Genomic DNA, 20,703 nt, shown 5'->3' on the forward strand with positions numbered 1-20,703 from the left:
ACCCCAAGCATCAACCACTCCCTAGGATTACCCGGCGTCTGATCTGCTGGGCCAGTGTCAAGGGCTCCATTGTCCCAGAGGATGATGGAGTAGACTAGGGCTGATAATGAGGGGCCAGGGGATGGCCCTGGGATCCAGGCCAAGGTGAGGGAGGGCACAGGCCTGGGCCCAGATAGAACATGGGCTCCTCTGGCAGCATTACACCAGATTCCTTGTGTATCGCAGCCCAGACCCTCTTCTCTTAGATATACTTAGATATCCCCAATAGAGACACCAGAGAAGTAAAAATATCTACTCAGACTCTCACATGGGCCCATGGCCTCCCCATCTCCTGGGCAGGAGCCCCAATTGAACCCAAGAGATCCCTGGATGCATTTGCTTTAGCAAATTAAGGTTTGTTTTAGATAACCTAAGAAAAGACCTTAATTTGTAGTTCTTTTTTTGTTTTGTTTTGTTTTGTTTTGTTTTTTTGTTTTTTGTTTTTGGGTCTCACCCGGCAGTGCTCAGGGGTGCTCAGCGGTTACTCCTGGCTCTATGCTCAGAAATCGCTCCTGGCAGGCTCAGGGGACCATATGGGATGCCAGGGTTCAAACCACTATCCTTCTGCACGCAAGGTAAACGCCCTACCTCCATGCTATCTCTCATGCCCCTGTGGTTCATTTTATTGAAATATATTTGACTTAAGTGTATGTGACCTGGAAGGAATTATTTAGGAGCAGGGTTTAATCCCAGGGGAGATGTCAGCAGCCTGTTCTCACTTAAAAACACTTCTTTTACCCCTTTGGTTTTGGGGACCACACCCAGCAATGCTCAGGGGTTGCTCCTGGCCCTGAGCTCAGAAATCACTCCTGGCAGACTCGGGGACCATATGGGATGCTTGGGATAGAACTTGGGCAGGCCGCGTACCCACTGTACTATGTCCCTGTAGAAAAATTCTCAACACAAAGGAAGCATGGATGGACAGATGGAATATAGTCTCAGGAACCTGGGAACTCAGAAACACACAGATGTGGCCAGATCCCAGAGTAGGTCACACACAACCTCCATGACCAGACATCCCATCTGCACAGGAGCCCCATCCCAGCCTTCAGATGCTGCCAGAGTTCCAAGGCACACAAGCTAACACAGGGCACATACTGACACAGGTTGATGTGGGTACACACTGACATAGGGCACATGCATTACACATTGACAACCACACATGCTAATACATGCTGACAGAGGGCACATGCTAAGTAAGACACACTGGCATGAGGCATATGGTAATAGACGCTAACACTTTCTGACACAGAGCTTTTACTGACCTAGTACAAATGGACATGCTGACCACAGGAAACGTGTACATAAATATAATGACAGGGGCATATGCATATGAACATGATGACATGTTCTCACACATATACACTAATATAAGGCACATGTTTGAGTGCATACATACACACACTGAGATAGGAACATGCACGCACTACATACAATAAGTACATACTTAGAGTAGACACATGTATGTGTGCATATCTGACACATACAAAGGACATATCAGAGTACTTCATATACACACACATGAACACATACTTCTGCTCCTGTTCCTCCCCACTGCAGACCCCTGACATGGGTACTTGGGCTGGGCACTCACAGTGTACCTGCCTGTGAGAACTTTCTCCTGACTTAATTCATCTCTTCCTCATGACAGTCCACCTGAGGTTACTACTATCATTACACACATTTTACAGGTGAGGAAACTGAGGCTCAGAGAGGAGTGTGCCTTGCCCAGGTCTACAGGAGCCAGACATGATTTGAACCTAGGGAGGCTGGCTCCGAAGCCCGACTACTAATTCTAGCTCTGTACCTGACTTGGGTGAGTGGCCATACTCAGTGATACTTAATGTCTGGTGGTCTCTGGTCAGTTGTTCTGCCCTTCTTGACCAAGTCTTGGTCTCCTCCCTATGAAACAGGCCACACCTGACCTCCCTGCACTGCTGTGAAGACAAGCAAGCAGCCGAGGGATATATGGAGTAGGGTCAGTCCTTTTCCCATGAGGGGTCACCTTCAGTTTACCAAGATTTGTAGTGGAAAGAGCTTTGCCACTTGTTAAATAATGTGACTTTGGAAAAGTGTACAGACCAACCTGACCCCCAATGTCCCTATCTGTAAAGTGGGAACAGTTAAGGTTGTCCTGACCTCCTAGAATGATTGTGTGGATGAATCAAATGGTCCATGCCCTGAGTGTGGCATTCAGCACACAATAGAGGCTCAAGTTGGCCCTCAGCATAGGATTGAGTTGATCCTCAAGACTGTAGCTTACAGTCTTCAGGTGCCAAACAGCTCCTACACCCCAATCCTGCCTTCATTTATTGCCATCAAGAAAGAGGTCCAAGCTGCAGAAGATGGTGAGGGCCTTTCTCTGGTTTATTGTCAAGGCCCCAACCCAGACCTGCCCAGCTCACTCCTCAACCAAGGAAGCAACTCCCAAAGGTAGAAGTTAGGCCCATGTGACTCCAATGCAGCCTGTTGGTGGTAGGCAGACAGCTGGCAGGTGATGCTGCTTGGATCAATTCAACTTCAAGTCCAGCACCAGAGCATTCTGACAGGAGACAAAGGGCCAAGAAGGGATGAGTGAGCAATATGGTGCGAACCCTCAAAGTACAGTATAACCAGAGAGGGGAAGCCAGCAGGAGTGAGGAGGAGGAAAAGCCAGATACCCCCTTGTGACCAATGCCCTCTCTGAACCTCGATATTCTTACCTGCTAAGTGGAAACAAAGCCCTATTCTCCCAGGGGAAGGGGGGAAGATGGAATGTTCCATGCCTAACTCCTGGTATGCAGTGTAAGGCAAACCTTAATTCTGCACTTCTCACTGAAGGAGACGGGAAACCCTCTCAATGGCTCACTATAATGGTTCTAATGGGTAGATACCCACACTATAGCTCCCCATTTGAAGCAATAGACAACAGTAGACAATAAGCAACAGTAGACATCTAGGATAAAGTTCGACTGAGGTGGCAGGGAAAGGAAATAACAAGTCATTTCTAGCCCCAAACTCCCCCACCCAATAAAGAGGGAATGAGAGATAGACTTCAAAGAGCTGGAGCACATAATTTGTAGGCAGGAGCCCCAGGTTTGATTCCCCATCACAGCATGTCTCCCGGGCACCTCCAGAAGCAGCCACAGAGCATTAATACCAGAAGGGGGGTATTCAGCATCACTGCGTATGGCCCACCGCCCAGACAATTCCAGTTTCCTTCTAAGGAACATTCAGCCAAGAAGGATCAGGTTTGGAGAGGGGTTGGCAATACTATAGTGAGGACCCCTAGTCTCCATTCGAGCTTTCTCTCCAGTTTGACAGAAGCAGCTTTTGCTCATCACTCTTTGGTCAAAAATACTGGTTGACATAACCTTCCCCAACTCCTTTTCTCACCTCTACTATGTCCAGCTTTGCCTGGCTGTAATTCATGTCCAGGAAGTTTGGAAGAGGGAGCCCGACCTGGAGCAAATCTGAGAGACACAATAAAAGTCATTTCAGCCCAACAGCTCTGCAATTGATAAAGGAATCACTGCCTAGAGCAGAGGTGCAGAGTGGGCCATGATGGATTAGTTGTGTCTAGTTGCATAAACATAGAGATTATGAGCCTGAGCTAACATACCAATCTGAGATTCCAAGATCTGACTCTAGTGAGGAGGTGAACCATCAGATTCTAAGTTGTAGAAGGGGCCTTGGTTATTATGTGGCATTAAGTGGACATTAAATGACATTAAGAACTACATGTAGGGGAGATGGAACAATAGTACAGTGGGTAGCATGCTTGCCTTGCATGCACCCAACCGTGTACAACCCCTAGTTCAATCAGGTTCAATCCTTGGCATCTCAAATGGATCACCTAAGTACCAGATCACTGCCAAGGAGTAGTTCCTAAGTGGAGAGCCTGAGTAGCCCCTGAGCATCTAGAAGAGTGGCCCAAAAATCACACACCCCCCAAAAAAGACTGTATTAAGAGAGATTAAGTGGCATTAGGCATGTGGCCAATATGAGATAGATCCCCAGCACCCCATAGGGTTCTCCAAATCCCACCAGAAGTGACCTCTGAGTGCAGAGGCAGGAGTAAGCCCTGTCACAGATAGTGTGGTCCCCAAACCCAAAAAAAAGATTATATTATTCTCAGGGCCAGGGAGATGATTCAAAAAAGGAATCACATGTGTTTTTGTCTTTTGGCGTTTTGTTGTTTTGTTTTGTTTTTTGTTTGGGGGGATTTTTTTGTTTTTTGTTTTGAGTTGTTGTTGTTGTTGTTGTTTTTGTTTTTTTGCATTCAGGATGCTCAGAATTAATTCCCAGCACCACCTAAGTGACCTTGACAACAGAGCCAGGACTAGCCCAATGTAATCCAAAAACTAACAAAAATGATCCAAAACCTCAGAAATGACCATCCTCTTCCTTTACCCTTCCCAGCTGGATGAGTTCAGGGATCATTTCCAGTGGAACTCAGTGGGCACAGGGAACCACCTGGGGTGCTGGGGATCAAGCCAGTATGAACTGGCTGCATGTAAGGCAAACTACTTGCTGTAGTATTCCTCTGGTCCTAATGTAGTCTTTTGTTTGTTTGTTTGTTTTTGTTTTGGGGTCACGCCCAGCAGCCTCAGGGGTTACTTCTGGCTCTATACTCAGAAATCACTCCTGGCAGGCACAGGGGACCATATTGGATGCCGGGATTCAAACCACTGTCCTTGTGCATGAAAGGCCTTACCTCCATGTTATCTCTCCGGCCCCCTTAACGTAGTCTTAATGTCACGTTTCTCATGTGGTCTTTATGCCACTTAATCTCACTTTCTTAATGTCGCCTCTTTTTGGAGGGTGTAATTGGGTCACATGCAATGCTCAGAGGTAACTCCTGGCTCTATGCTCAGGAATTACTCCTGGTGGTGCTCCAGTAAAGGGATTTTGAGACCACACAAGTGGCCCTTTCTGCCTTGAATATTTCTTCACACCTAGAAAATCAAAGCCTTTTGGAGCCCTCACCATCAACCAGAGGGACATAGGCAGCTCCGAGATAGTCAGTGAAGAAGTCAGTCAATTTCTCCTCCTGGACGATAGAAAATCCACAGTCTATCATTCATGTCAATGCCACACATCTGGTCAGCCCCCACTCCCGCTGGTATGTGACCCTGAGAATAAATTCTAGTATCCAGCTGCCATAAAACTAGGACTGACTCTCCTTTCCTTCCTTTCCCTTCCCTTTGCTTCACTTTGCTTTATTCACCCACTTCATCTCACTTCACTGCAGTTCCCATCAGGGTTTTGGCCATAGTACAGAACGGCCACACTCCTGCTCCTCCAGAAAACTCAGTTCCAACCTCTCATTTATTTATGCCTCTCTACAGACCTCAATTTCCTCTTCTGCAAAGGTAGAATGAAGTAATGACTCCTCACAGGATTTCCAAGAGGAGTCAGTGAGTTTGGGCACAGGATATGGCTTTGTATAGAAGCTGGTTGATACTGTTCTTACTGCTCTTGAGCTATTACTATTCATGATGTTATTAGTATTTTTTAAATCAAGATCTGTGTTGAGACCTGAGACTACAAAGACTGACGTTTAAAATATCTCTGGATTAACTAAGCCATATGGAGATGCCCTGATTTCTGCCAAAGTTATTTTTTTTCTAGGGAGATAGCTATATAAAACATAGGCTCAGAAAGGCTCACCAGCTCCCCCAAGATCACACAGCCACTCAATGACTGCCTTCATTCCCTTTGTCTTCATTTCTGGGCCCTTCCCTACAGTCCCTAATATAGGCTAAGTCATGCCCTTAAGCCCAAGGAGCAGAAAACCTGGAACACTTACGTTGAAATCGCCAACAGATGAGGATACCCGGGACAGGCTCAGTAGACTGTTAAAAAAAAAAAGAAAGAAAGAAAGAAAGAAAAAGAAAGAAGGAAAGAAAATGAGGACTGTAGGCCAATCAGAGCTGCTACCTTTGTGCTGGAGAAGACTCTCTCCCTTTCTCCACCATAGGCAGCCCAGGGCACCCAGTCACACTTCCACTTCCTTGCTGCCTAATATGAGGCATTCACTACCTTTCATTGGAGCTTATTCTTCTTCCCATAGCTCAAACCACTGGGCATTCCTACACCTCCTTTTATTGATCCTAACTTATTCCCCCTTCCCTGCCATATCTATGGCTTCCACCCAAGGTTAGGCAGAGACATCTGCCACCCAGATAGCCTGGTCCCAGAGTCTTGCAGGACAGAGATAAAACTCTTCATGTGGAGAGCCCCTGCAAACTTCATTAAGCACAAAGAAGAATTAGAAGCTAAACAAGCCTGTGATAATTACCTGGGAGCTCTATCTTTCTAATGCCTATTTGTTCTAATAACAAGCCCTCCACTTTTCCATTCTCATTCCAAGGTATTCAGATGAGCTGTAGCCCAGAGCCTCTATGGTGAACAGAAGACCTAGACCTGGCCAATCGAGTATTCTAACCCTGAGTCACTGATTGGCTTAGGCGAGTCATGTGATCCCTATTCAGTGGAGTGTGAAACAGTTCTTGGTCATATTGTTAGAACTATTATTATTAGACCAGGGGCCTGTCTTGTTGCTGAGATCATTGCTACCCTGAGGAGGAAAACTGCCTGAGGATTAAGTCAATAAGGTGAACAGAAAAGGTCAGGAAGGATAAAGATAAATTTTGAAGGGCTCTGCACACTATGCCCGAAAGATGACTGCCCTTGAGTTTGCAATTCTATGAGATAAGAGATTCTCTTTTGGGGCCTAAGCTAAGTTCTAGTTGGAATTGTCTCATAACTGAATCAATTCTTGCCTCACACAAGTCAGGTGGGAGATTATAGCAAATAGAAAAATAAATGAGCTTTTTAAGAAATGTAAAGTTAAATAATCTGCCAAATATGTGCAGGTAGCATTTAAATGACATGGACCAAAGCCAATTAATGGAAAAGATAAAACAATAACTAGACTCACAGTCCAAGACCCTGCTGAAATAGTGAAAGCAGCAACTGGAGGATTTTGAGAAGGACCTCAAGAGACAGGATATATCTGAGAAAGGTCATACCATCAATGGGGAGCCATTGAGGGTCTGGGGCAGGGGAGAGCTGGCAATATGGATTCTGCTGTTCAGGTCAGAGGAAGAGTCTGGAGCATAAAGCCGGTGATAAAGGCAAAGACAATGCAGAGGTGTAGAGATGCCACTTGGGGCAGCAGAGACCAACCTGTTCATAGAAGTGGCCATCTTCAATCGGTTCTTACTCAGTGAGAACTGAATTTTCAAATTGAAGTGCTGATTGGGAGGGAAGGGGGAAAACACGGAGAATATAAGAGCTGATAAAACCAGAGTCTTTACCTCCTTTCCTGCATGCACTACCTTCACTTTCCAAATGAATGCAGGGTCCTCCTCTCTGTCCATTGCATGAACTAATTTCTTCTGTCCCTAGTTCAGACTCCTCATTTCTCCCTTGGCATTGTCTGGGAAAGCAAGCACACCACTACACACACACACACACACACACACACACACACACACACACACACAAACCATACATGCGCATGCACACATACAAATATCTGGTATGTTTATAGGTCCTTAAACCTACAAACACCAAGCTTTAGTTCAAGACTTTTCACACATCTGGAGAATCCTCCATTATCAGCTTTTGCAATATCAAATTCTTCCCTCTCTAGCTCCTGTTCAACCTTCAAAATATAGCTCATCATCACCTCCTCTAGGAAATCCTCTGAGATATCTTCAAATCAAATTTGATATCTTTATGTCTTCCATAGTGCCCTGGGTATGCCTTCTCCTGTCCTTAGAGATACTAGTGAGAGTTTTAGGTTATAAGATGGAGAGAAAGAAGAAGAGGAGGAGAGAGAAAGAAAGGAATAAAATGTGGACCCTCAATCTGTTGATCCTTCTGGCCATTTAACGGGTCATGGCAAAGCCAAGAATTAAGCCCCAGGTGGCAATGCCTGGAAAGCTAAACACAACCAAGATAAAGGAAGTCCCCTTCCCACCATTACTTAACTTTCAACTGCAGTCCTGCCCTTCAGCCTTGATCACCGAATCAAGGCTGGACAAATATGGGGGAGAGAGTCCACTCACCACATCCAGGAGGAAGAGGGACACAGGAGGTTTGCCACGGCGCCGAGCAGCAAACATTTCCAGGGTCCCATGCAGGTGAAGCAGGCTCTTGCCTGACTTTATGGTGACCTTGGGGGGCTTATTAATCTTGATCTCTGTTACCAGGGGCTTTGGTTTGCGATAGGCTTTAGGCATCTATAGAAAGTAGACAACTAGTTTAAAACCCAAAGAAACCATGGCTTCAGTTCAAACCAGGAAGCCATCACAGAAAGGACAATTTCTATATTGAACCCAGAAAGTTCAATATGGAAGGTTGGGGTGTATCTACTGGGAAACAAAGAAAGCAAAACAAACCACCTCCTTAAGTCTATTGTGTTGCATAAACAATATATTGTGGAAATGTCCAAATGATGTCCCATTGAACAAAGGAAATATACAGTGTTGAAAAGCTGTGTCCTAAGGCTCTTGTCTTCTTAACTGAAAAATAATAAAGTTAGGCAGGCTATGGGAATTAGAAGACATTGAAGCACTTACTTTAGGGATGAATTTAGCCAGGGTCTTAGTGGTTTGTGGAGGCAAATTCCCAATCTACAAAATAAAACCCATTTAGGATTATTGAAGTTTTCCTTGACTCATTCTAGCAAACATCTCTGATTGGAGAAGGTAGACTCAAAGCTTCTCTTTATCAAAAAAACTCAGGGCTCTTTGTGAAACTGTAGCATTCCCTAGCTTTTAGCAGATAACAGACTGAGAAAATGTTGTTGGAATTAAAAGTGGGTGAATAAGTGGAAGAAATTAGAGACTGAGAGGGATATATTGGATAGAAGTGATAAATGGGGGGGGGGGAGGAACGGAGCAATAGCACAGCAGTAAGGTATTTGCCTTGCACGTGGTCAACCCAGGACGAACCCCAGTTCGAATTTCAACATCCCATATGGTCCCCCAAGCCTGCAGGAGCAACTTCTGAGTGCAGAGTCAGGAGTAACTCCAGAGTGCCACAGGTGACCCCCCCCCCCAAAAAAAGAAATGATAAAGGGATGCTACGTGGGTGGAAAGGCACTAGGAAATGAATACCAATACTGAATGAATACTTAGTACCAAGGTAAGTGAGTGGATAGCTATTTGGATAAAAGAAAGATAGGTGGGTAGTCCATGAAGCTGATGTTTGTATAGGCAGCTAGAAGGATGGATGAGTAGCTCAAGCCATGATGGATTGGGGCATGGAGTGAATTGAAGATGAAACCCATGTCAATCCTCATATTTCCCATAACTCCAGGGCAACGATGTCAGGAATGAAAGGGACAGTAAGATGTGAGGAAGAAAAGAGGGAACAAAGAACCGATCACCTTCTTCTCCTTGATTTTCACATCGAAGGACTTCTGCAACAGGGTCAGCTCTGCCGTCAGAAAGGTGGCCGAGAGCAGCAACTGTGAGGAGCCCTCAGCATAGCCCTCAGGGAACTGGGGGGCTACATCGGCCTCAGCCAGTGCAATGGTGTTGCCTTCTTGCTGCTGCACCTCAGGCTATAGGAAAGTCAAGAGTCAAGAGGAACAATGGACAGAGCTGAGCGTCAGTGTTTGGAACCAATGACTCTCAAGGAAGGAAGTCACTGGATGCTAGAACCAGGTGAGAAAGACAGGTCCATAGACCTAGTGCTCCAATCATCAACTGAGGCTTGGGAGTAAAGCCAACCACTAACCCACTGGTGGAATCTCTAAGGTGTGTAGAGTAACCTGTTATGTGGGCTCTCACTCATTTATGCAGAATGAGGTTTCCCTTTCACTCTTAGGAGCAAGGTAAGAGAAGAAAAGGCCTGTCAGAAACAGCCTGGAAGAAAACTTCACTAGGGGTTCACTTCTTCCGGTTCTAGAGGGTATATCTCACCTAATCACCTGAGGCTCAGGAGACCTAGGTATGGACCTTGCTCTGCTACTTATTCCCAGCACCATCCCATTGAGTCCTGGTGGGCCCCAGTGATTCTCAATGTACAATATGGGGGGGGGGGGAACTGAAGGGGCCACTCTAGGAGAAGTTGACAGACTCTGATAGAAGGTGTAAGATGTTGTCAGCAATGGAAACTTGGGGTTCCTACTGAGAGCAGAGAAATGGAGGGCAGTACTCTTGGTAAGTCTAGTCTGTGGGGATCCCAGAGACCCTCCCCAACTCCATAGTTGCAGTCCAATCCCTTGCCCAGGCTGGTGAGGGAGACGCTTGCCCCAAAGGGCACCTCAGCACTCACACTGAAGTCAATTTGTATGTAGTTGGCTGTGGGATTCGGGACGGATGTCAGGACATATTTCACGGTGCCCATCGAGCCCACAGGCATGGGATCTGTGCAGAAAGGAGCCTCCGCTCAAAGAGGTGTCTTCCCAGGGATACCGCAGGCACCTGAACCTAATTTGAGTGCCATAAATCCTGGGCCACCACATGAGCTGGGGATTCAGTGCTATGGGCTCAGTAATGATATCTGGGGATAGAGGCTGCAGCTGCCCTCACATCTTTCTGTGGCCACAGAGCTAGAGGGATCCCCAAAGTTAGCTGATGAGTCACCCTGCTAACACACACATCAGCTTTCCTCAGTCCCAGGCTCATTCCCTTCCCACACACCAGGGTGACCTGGAAGCACTATGGAGCCCACAATGATGGTAGAGCACATCTCATCAATAAAGGAGTCATGTATCCCACTATCAGGAATATGACCCTAAGTTAGTGGGTGAACCCCCAAGGACTGCTGTTCCTTGGGTGGGCATCGTGGAATCTCGGGCTTCCCCTCTAGAAGGGGACAAGGGGTGGTGGTAGACAGAAAACAGGTCTATTTTATCCCATGGGGAATGGGATGTGGCCATGAGGACCACACTCACCCAGAAGGTTGGCCCATTTCTTGTTCACATACACCAGGACAGCATCAATAGCTGGACACAGCTGAAAGCAGAGAAGGTGCTAGGCTGAGTCCCCACTGCATGGAAGATCTCACTACTCACAGTGGAGCAGAGCTTCACAGGGGATCCCCAAGAGTCTAATAGGACAGAACCTGGAGGGAAAAACTGCAGGATACCTATAAAAATCAATGGCAGACCCTGAACTGAAATAAAGATCTCCTGACCGCAGCCCTATCAGATGGGTAAGAATGTGTTCCTGAACCTAAGCAGAGTAGGGAGACATTGCGACATAGGGTCACCATTGTCTTTCTTTTCTACTCATGGCCAACATTACTAGCCTATCTACCAGGGAGGCAGCATCTTCTCAACCATAAGACTCCATCATAGCCAATCAGAGCCATCAGCCATTGTAGCCAATCAGGGTCAGCCCCTGAGAAGCCAATGCAATACCAGCCCTCTACTATGCTCTGCCACAAGCAGGCTTGGCCAAAGCACTCACCATGCCAGGGAGGATTTTGTGCAGGGCACTATCCAGGAACTTGTTCACCACATTGGGCAGCATGCTAGACAGAGAGTAGAGACAGAGTCATGAACAGCAGGAAGTTAGGCACATATGTTTGAGGACATGTGGGTGAAGGACAAGCATTGTTATGTGCATTGTAGGGTACATAGCAGTAACTGAATGAATCCAGAAGTGAGTCCAGTCATGTGCCCCAGCCCTCTTCCCAGGGCACAGAGCTCCTCACTTGCTGGGCAGGTTGGTCTTCACGTTGACCAGTATGATCTCACAGGCTTCGCTCTTGAATGTCGGGAGGCCTGTCTCCTCATCCTGCAGGATTCGGTCAGTAGCTGTGATGTTCATGACAATGATGATCTCCATGTTCCCACCCATGAAGCTAGAATGGGAATGAAGGGAAGACATTATGGGCATCTCTCCCAAGTCATCAACACTTTCCCTGTCTTCTCTTGGCCCACAAGCTCTGCTCCATAGCTCTGAGAGGAAGAAAAGTTGGGGACTACTCTTATAGGACAGAAAAGAGGAAGGGTAATGGTGTCTACCCAAGATCCACAATCACTGTTTTCTCTCTTTTCTTGATTTGGTGAACTCCTCTACAACCTCCAAACCTCTGCTCAGTTGCCATTATCTCCCAAAAGCCTGCTCCAATTCCAACTCTGCCAGTGCTGCATGTGTCCTAGGCCAGATCCCTAGTCTGTAATCCCCTGTGTTCAGTCCCTCTTTAGATTGAGAGGAACTACGTTTGCCTCATCTCAGACCAGAGTACCCAGGTGATACATGAACTCAACATGTGAACATGGGAGTCTGAGAAAAGGTCCTTCCCACCTCCCCTCACCTGCCACACTCACCTCTTGCCATTGATGGTCATGCCTGTAGAAACACACTGGGAGATCCCTGCCCCAGGGATGAAGTTCAAGGTGATGACTGGATCCAGCACATCTGACACCTTCACACTGGACAGAGAATCACCAAGGAGAATCAAGAATGTAAACCCAAACCCTCAATCTGTTTGCTCATCTTCTACCTTGATGGAAAGTGAAGGGTAAGACCCACCCCATCAAGGGACCAGTCTGCCTCATGGGACCATGGTGAAACACTCAAAAGGTGGAGCATTCATCAAGGCTCTATCTAAAAGCACGACCTTCCTCTCCAAAGGCCTCCATTTCTCCATTGTAAAAACGAAGAACTTTGTTGAGGTCAGGATTTCTGAAGAGAGATGCTATTGCCACCTAGGAAAGCTTATTGTTGGGGGTCATATTGTGCATGGTAGGGTGCATGGGATAACTGTGGCCACAACCCACTAAGGCATTTGCCTTCTCTACTTCATCTCACAAGTCATGACGATCAAGTCCTCCAGACTTTGCCAAACAGTCCAAAATCCCTCTTGGTTGCAAGCCATCAGTTCAGGAAGGCATACCGACCTCCACTCTCATGCCTGCATTCTTGGCAGGCATTACTAGTTGATCATGGTCCTATTTATTACTCAGACTGAGCCCCAGAATCCTCCCCCACAGATAGCTCCTATCCCATAAGTCCCATAGGACACAAAGGAAGCCATATGTCCCTGCCATTCATGTCATTGTATCATCAGAATCTATTTCATCAGTTCTCAGATCTGCCACTGAAAGATTATTTTAATCTCACATATATGCAGTGGATTTCTTCTTTAGTAGGGAGCTGCATTCTGACTACCCCTCTGTCCTGTCCCAGGCCCCTCCCCCAAGTTCCCTTCTCACTCTTTGATGCCCTTGATGGCTTTCATCCCGGGTCCATTATTGCTCGCTTCTGCTGCCATCTTCTCTAGAATCTGGCTCTCATCCATGGCCCGCCGCACCTCTGGAATGGGGAGAACCCAGAAACACTTTTGGTCCAGCTCTCATTACTTTAAGGGGTCATGTCTTCTCCTGACAAGGGGCATCACCATGGAGACCCAGCAATGAGTCATGCCCAGCCCACCACTTCTAGCTTCATGGTGGCAGAAAGTGTCACCAATAATGACAGTGCAAAGTGTTGAGAGTTTTCATAAGCACAGGCAGCTGGAGAAACCACAGGAGGGTTTTGGCCAGCAAGGGAAGAGCTCGAGCAGACCTCCAGGAGGAAGTGACATATCGCCCAGTCCTTCAAAGAGGAACAGGAATTACAAAGAGAAAAAGGGGGGCAGGCAGAGGACACAATGCTACAAGTGGGAAGGGGACAGAGGTGATGTCAGCAGGACAGTGATAAACTAAGCATGGCCAGAGGGTGGAGAGGCACAGGTGGGAGAGTCTTAGGCATTTGCAGGGGCATATTACAGAGGCCTTGAACCCCAAGCAAGTGTGTCCACTAAATCTGGTGGCCCAACCACTCAAAAATTGTGTGTAGTGAGTCCCTGGTGAGTTGCTACCATGGGAATTCAGGCCTGTTGTTAGAACATTATGATCCCCATCAAGAAGCTGCAACCCCAAAGGTCCCCATGTCAGAAACACCCCCATTTCAGGCAAGGATTCCCAGAGAGAGGACAAAGGCTGAAGTACAGAGTACTATCATCACCCCTTAGTTCCTAGAGGTAACTTTACTTGAAGTCTTGTTGCTGAGAAACTATACTACTAAAGTCCCATTAAGCAGATGTGAATCTCATTTCATCTTATCCTTCCAAGGTAATATTGACACTTCTTTATGTTCCTACATTAGCAGGTGAGCAGGCAAAGGGCAACACTGAGAAAGAGACTTGCCTGACATCACACAGCAAATTGTCAGCAAAGCTAAATTGTGTCTGGTACCCCCACACCCCACGTATGTGACCACCAACCCCTGCCTCTGGGCCAAGGAGAGGCTCTAAGAAAGAATTTTAGTTCTGTATCTCATATTTGGAGACACCTTGGGCAAGTCACCCATTTTTCCTGGGTCTCAGTTTCCCCCTATGTAAATTGAAGGAATAAAAAAATATATTCCTTTGAAGTCAATCTCATGGATAATAGAATGTTTAAATCATGCAAATATGAGCATCTCCCTACCACTTACCAACCCCTGTTCCACAGCCAACCCCACAACCCCCTATCCCTCTCCCCACTCACCGCGGTTCATGATGTCCATGCCCAAGCGCAGCTGGGCCCCAGGGTCAGCCGTTGCGACGATCAGCAGACCCCCGAGTGCAAGACACAGGAGCCACAGCATCCTCTACCTATGCCATGGGACTGGATTGGGTGCAAGTCACCAAGCCCTGGTGTCCCTAGGATCTGCTTATGATCCAGAGTAAGCAAAAGACTGGATGATCTCAGGGGCCCTGAGACTGCCACTCTAGCACTCTCAAGGCTTCCTCAAGGCATTAAGCATGGTAGGCTACATCCAGGTTCAGCAGTACCCCGGGAACCCTTTCCTTTCTAAGCCTCCTTTCTCTCAGCTTGCATTAACTTCTCTCGGAGGTTTTACTCTGTTTCCCATGAGTTTAGGAGTGGCTGTCTCAGGCCTTGGCAGTGCTGGCTGCAGAGAGAATTTCAATCTGCCCCAGTGAACTTTTGCTGCAGTGGGAAGATGGAGAACCCTCTCATGTCCCCCTCTCTAATACTACAACAAGAGCAGCCCCTATCTCCTCTAGCTCAGTTCCACTTTTGGAAGAAGCCCAGAACTCTTCACCCAAAGTCTCTGGGCCATCAGCTTACCCACAAGAAACTGAGGCACACACCCACAGTCTCTCAGTCAGTTAGCAGAGAACTGAAATGGGACCTTTCACCCCTAGACCTTTCTCAAGTTTCCTAAGAGAGCCTCATTCCGGAGCCGGCGCGGTGGTGCTAGAGTTAAGGTGCCTGCCTTGCCTGAGCTAGCCTAGGATGGACCTCGGTTCGATCCCCCGGCGTCCCATATGGTCCCCCTAGCCTGGAGCGACTTCTGAGCACATAGCCAGGAGTAACCCCTGAGCGTCACCAGGTTGGCCCAAAAACCCCAAAAGAGAGAGAGAGAGAGAGAGAGAGAGAGAGAGAGCCTCATTCCATGTTTGAAGCACCCCAAACCCTCCCTCCTACTTACCAAGATCTGAGAGTCTCCCAACCAGAGGCCAAATAAATTTCGAGTTTGAGTTATGGCTGAAAAGAACCAAGGGGGGGGGGGTGTGGCCACATTGCCAGGAAAGTGGGGCTGCAGTCAGCTCCTCAATACACAGAAAGGGGTTCCCTATGAGGGGCTGCTCTCCAGATTTCACTCAAGTCACCAATACTCATTCAGGTTATTGAATGGTTAAGGTGGCTGGCAGGCAGACCAGTTTGCTACAAGGCAAGATAATCCTAAAGAGAAGCTATAGAATGGGACACAGTGCATGTGTGTGTGTGTGTGTGTGTGTGTGTGTGTGTGTGTGTGTGTGTGTGTGTGTGTGTGTGTGTTGAGAATTGGCTGGGACCTAGCAGATGAGGATTTCCTGTCTGTACAAAGCCAGAAGAGACCATTTGAGCATTCTGACCATGTGTCAATATTCACTCATGGCAATGTGGCTATTTCTCTCTCATCCAATTGCATGTTTAAAGGTCTCTTTAGGCTTCCAATGCAGTGTGTCTCTGTCTCCTGTGCCATGTGGATGCACAGCAGATGCAGCTCCATCACTTCTCTGGGATGTGATCCCTGGGAGATGGTGAAGCTCTGTCCAGAACAACAGAGGGGAAGGCCTGGTGAGAGCCTTCTGCTGCCTCAGTAGGTTGCCATGTTAGGGAAACTTAAGACTGAAGGTCACTGGAGATCCCCCATTCCCAGGCCAGAATGATACCAACATCAAGGTCTCAGGTGTTGGGGCCATTTGCCTTGCATGAGGCTGACCCGGGAGAGACATGGTTTTATTCCTGGCATCCCATATGGTCCTCTAGCCTGCCAGAGGTAATTTCTGAGTGCAGAACCAGGAGTAACCCTTGAGTACTGCTGGGCATGGCCCAAAACCCAATCAATCAATAAGTAAAGTTCAAAACAAAACAAAACAAAAAAACTCAGGTGAGGCTTGGGATAGTGTGTGGTAGGGAGTAAGAGGGATCTCTGAAACAAAGGTTGTGCCAGGCATTGCCCAAACTGTCCCCTCTCACTGATCCCTAATCTGATCAGCCCTAAGTCAGAACTTCAGCCCTGATAGAACCCTTGACTACCAATTCTCCAAGATCCCAACTAGGGGTGCCCCAAGACCATGGTTTTCCTCTGCCTACTTCCTCTACGCCCCAATGAGTACCTCTTGCTTCCCTTCACCTTTTCCTACTCTCTTCCATCTGGATCTCTATCTGCCAATAACCCTCATGTCTCCCACCCTCTAGTTCCCACCCAGCTCAGTTCTTGGGATTCTGCACAGCAGTGCCTCATGGACTTCCACAGACCTCAGAAGAGACCCCTTGAATCCTCTGACACCCTGATCTTGCCTCAATCCTACAGCATCTAAAGATGGCCTCACCCAGTGGAGAGTTCTGGCTGGGCTCAGGACACAGACCCAAGTCTTGGTTCTCCCACCCATGTTCTAGGTGGCCTTGGGAAAATCCCTTCCCCTTTCTGGTCCTCGGTGTGGTCATCTATAATGCAGCAGGGCTGGAGACAGTTCCACTGTGGGGCTCATGCTTACCGTGTGAGCCTGGGATCAGGAGGTCCTGCAGATCCCAGACCCTGCCTCTGACCCTGGGGCCAAGACGCCCTTATATCCAGGTGCCTGATTAGCTGCATGGATAATGAAGGGCTTGATAAGGGCCTAGATAATTATCTAGAGGGCAATAGAACAGAGCCCCACTCACGTGACCCTCCAGTCTGTTCCAACGTAAATAGCACAGATGACAGAGGGCTGGGAGGCGGTGGTTGGACAAGGGCAGGCACTGGGTAGAGGACACGGTCAGTGGAGACGGCCTTGGGGCTCACACAGCTCAGCCCTGGGCTCTGGGCCTTCCCTGAGGCTGGGAACAGACTGGCAGCCTTCTCCCTCTGTGCCCTCAGGAACATCTATTGTGCATCCACTAAAGCTAGAGCTTTACAGGGTGCTGAGCTGACCTGGTGAGCTAGGCAGTGAAAAGTCCTGACCACAGAGGGCTCCTGAGCTTAAAAGAGAGACAATGGGGGCCAAAGAGATAGCATGGAGGTAGGGTGTTTGCCTTGCATGCAGAAGAACAGTGGTTTGAATCCCAGCATCCCATATGGTCCTGCGAGCCTGCCAGGAGTGATTTCTGAGCGTAGAGCCAGGAGTAACCTGAGTGCTGCTGGGTATGACCCCAAAACAAAAAAATGGGGGGGGGGGGACAGTGGGACTCTACACAGTGAGCAGATACAAAGCCAGATCATTGCTAAGGAGACACTGGACCAAGGAGTCGAGTAGGAGGGCTGAGAAGAGTCTTATCACGGACCATAGGAACCAGGACTAGAGCTGTCTCAGAAGACCGGGAAAAGGGTTCCCAACTGTACCGAGCACCATAAAGATGACTCCCCACAACACCCTAGATGGCCTGAAAATGGGAGGCTTGGGCTGAGTAGTGACTCCTTCCCACATATGTTTATGCTTGCAACGGCTGAGGAAACTTCGGCTGGACCCATTTGGATTCATGACCCTACTCACACCCCCCATCTCCTGAAAGTTCGAGTAGTGGCCCATCCTCAGGAAGAGCCTTCTTAGGGAGGAAATGCAGGGAGACAGTACTGGGGAAGGGGCAGGGGCAGAGGGGTGTCCTTCTCTAAAGGTCTGAATTTGGGAGCCAGAAAACATAGGTGAGCCCCCAGAGAACCAGCCATGTATAGTAAGGACCCCACTGTGAGTCCCAAGGGTCAATGTCTGAGCTGCCTCTAGGAGACCCTCGGGTGAACCAAGCCAGAACCCAGGGGGATCCGGCCTCCCTCTCAACGTACCCCAGCATCTCTCTACATGAACCCTCACAACACCCTCCCTGCTGCCACTGCTCCCAGGACCAGCTATGGCTTCTTCCTCCGGGAAGCCTTCCTAGACTCTCCCTCCTTGTGGGAATGGGCCAGAAGTTCATTGTCATCTTTTTCCTTCCCTGCAGACACTTTAGGAGCACCAAAAGGATGACTCCCCACAACACCCCCAGATGTTCTGAAAATGGGAGACTCAGGCTGAGTGGTGACTCCTTCCCACATATATTTATGCTTGCAAGATGCTGGGCATGGGGAAAGAAGAGGGTGGTGAGGGGGAAGCCACAGACACCAACAGTCAGGGTTCAAAACAGAAAGACATCAGGGTCATAGGGCAGGGGGATTTGGATATGGCAGGGCATGGTGGCAGGAAGGGGATTGGGGTAGGGCCTTTCAAGTTCAAGGGAAGAGCTAAGGTTGAAGATCACACATGCTCAGAAGTACCTATTAAAGAATGGTTGAATATGTACAAGAGACATGTATGTGTGGAAGCCGCCTAAACTGTCCCATTGTGTAAGAGAGTAGTTCTGGCCTCCAGAATGCTTGTGGCCTGCTGGAAAACACAGGGTTCATCTGAACACTTCTCCTTTAAAGGAAACCTGGGAGCCAGGGAATAGCATAGGGACTTCGAACATGGTCCTGAGTTTAAATCCCTGGGGTCAGGGCTGGAGCAATAGCACAGCGGCAGGGCATTTGCTTTGCATGTGGCCGATCTGGGACAGATGTAGGTTCAACCCCTGGCATCGCATATGGTCCCCCGAGCCTGCCAGGAATGATTTCTAAGCTCAGAGCCAGGAGTAACTCCTGAGCACTGCTAAGTGTGACCCAAAAACAAAAATAAATAAATAAATAAATAAATTCCTGGGGTCTCAAATACACAAGCTGTGATCCTATCAATTCTACTGTTAGTAATCCTGGGTGCTGCAAGTGATTTCCAACTGCATCACAGCCACGTATGTGTAAGACACATACTTATTTACACAGCTGCAAACACACACTCACAGACACAAACACACACTTTGTCACTTTCACACAGTGACAAAGAATCCAATGAGCACCACAGCTAAAAAGATGTAGAAGCAAGATGACTGTGACCTGGAAGTACAGCCCCAAGTAAGCTCATGTGCCTCAGTTCAGAACCCAGCAACATGGCAAGCAAGTATGCAAGAACTACATGCAACAAAAGGGTACAAACCTTAGAGAGTACCACAACCAGGCGGGAAGATAAAAAATGTGCAATATTTGATCTAATTAAGGAACATTTAAGTTAGCCTCATGCTAAGCTTACTTGGTAGAGAGCCTAAAAGGCTAGGCAGAGGAAGGGCCTTTCTGCAGATTCCCTGGGGGTCAGCATAGGCCAGACAGGTGAAGTCTGTCACAGTCCATAGACCCAGCAAGCAGCCAGTTTCTTAGAACAATGGTTGGAACCTCACCACACACATCCCTCTGTTGCAAAGACCTTCAGACAGGCTCATGTCTCAAGGTCCCAAAGGCTTATCTTACTGTGCTGGCAGCTTCCCTTATACTCCCCAGGAACTGAATCCTGTATCTCCAGGCAATAAGAAATATTCTCTAGCTAAAAGATGAACTTATTAGGAGAGAACATCACATTACTGGGATTTCAATCCCTCCTCTTTGGGGCCATCTCATGGACCATCTGGATGGGAAAAACTTCCAGAATGGAAAAGCCATTAGCCATGTCCCAGGGGCACAAAGATAATCTGATCTAGCCTGAGTCCTTCAAAATGGACAAGCTGAGGCTGGTGATTCCAAGAGAGAGCCCAGAAGGGACTGTAGGTGCCCAAAAGGAAAGCTTGGCTCCCTGAGTGGGGCCCAGGGGTCCTGAGGCTCAGCTGCTGTCCATGCTTTGACCCTCAACACTTTCCTTTCCTTGTGCATTAAACTCCACACATGTAAAATGACACCTGGGGCCTCTAAGTGACAGTATTTAGGGGGATATCACCAGCTGAGGCATAGATATAAAACATCACCATGACGTTTGTAACTTCCAGCACATCCGCCTTTCTCTCCAGGAACTCTCCCAAAACAGAAGCGTTGCTGGACCAGGAGACAAGAGATGCAGCAAATACCAGCAACAGGAGTGCTTAGAGGCAGAGCATGAGACCCTGACTTAGATCCCCAGCACCGCAGGATCCACAAATGACAGGCAAGGAGATGATCGAGCAGAAAGCTGCAGCTCAAGAGATGTTTAATGGGGGGAAAAGACAAGTATGTACTGATTGAGGGAACCATATAGTCCCCAGGAGGTGGGGGGTGGCAAAGAAAGAGAGTGGAGAGAGCAAGGAAGGAAGAGAAAGGAGAACAGCATTCATTAAACAGTAAACAGCCTGGCTGGGCCATGGGCAGTGTGGTTTTGCTTTAGTTT

At 47.9% G+C, this 20,703-nt stretch overlaps 1 protein-coding gene across 1 annotated transcript; it reads right to left on the minus strand.

Annotated features, from left to right (window-relative positions):
• Nucleotides 1-2,548: 2,548 nt before the first annotated feature.
• BPIFB6 (BPI fold containing family B member 6) lies at nucleotides 2,549-14,721 on the minus strand. Its single transcript, XM_049779287.1, has 15 exons — nucleotides 14,528-14,721; nucleotides 13,211-13,310; nucleotides 12,323-12,427; nucleotides 11,704-11,853; nucleotides 11,457-11,520; nucleotides 10,940-11,000; nucleotides 10,318-10,409; nucleotides 9,425-9,601; nucleotides 8,613-8,666; nucleotides 8,100-8,273; nucleotides 7,213-7,280; nucleotides 5,831-5,876; nucleotides 5,008-5,071; nucleotides 3,415-3,491; nucleotides 2,549-2,581 (listed from the first exon to the last, which is right to left on the minus strand). Exons 1-15 carry the CDS (start codon nucleotides 14,625-14,627, stop codon nucleotides 2,549-2,551), a joined length of 1,365 nt encoding a protein of 454 aa, XP_049635244.1. The 5' UTR covers nucleotides 14,628-14,721.
• Between the last annotated feature and the right edge of the window lie 5,982 nt (nucleotides 14,722-20,703).

Source organism: Suncus etruscus, chromosome 9 (genome assembly GCF_024139225.1).
Source record: "Suncus etruscus isolate mSunEtr1 chromosome 9, mSunEtr1.pri.cur, whole genome shotgun sequence".
Taxonomy (NCBI): Eukaryota; Metazoa; Chordata; class Mammalia; order Eulipotyphla; family Soricidae; genus Suncus; species Suncus etruscus.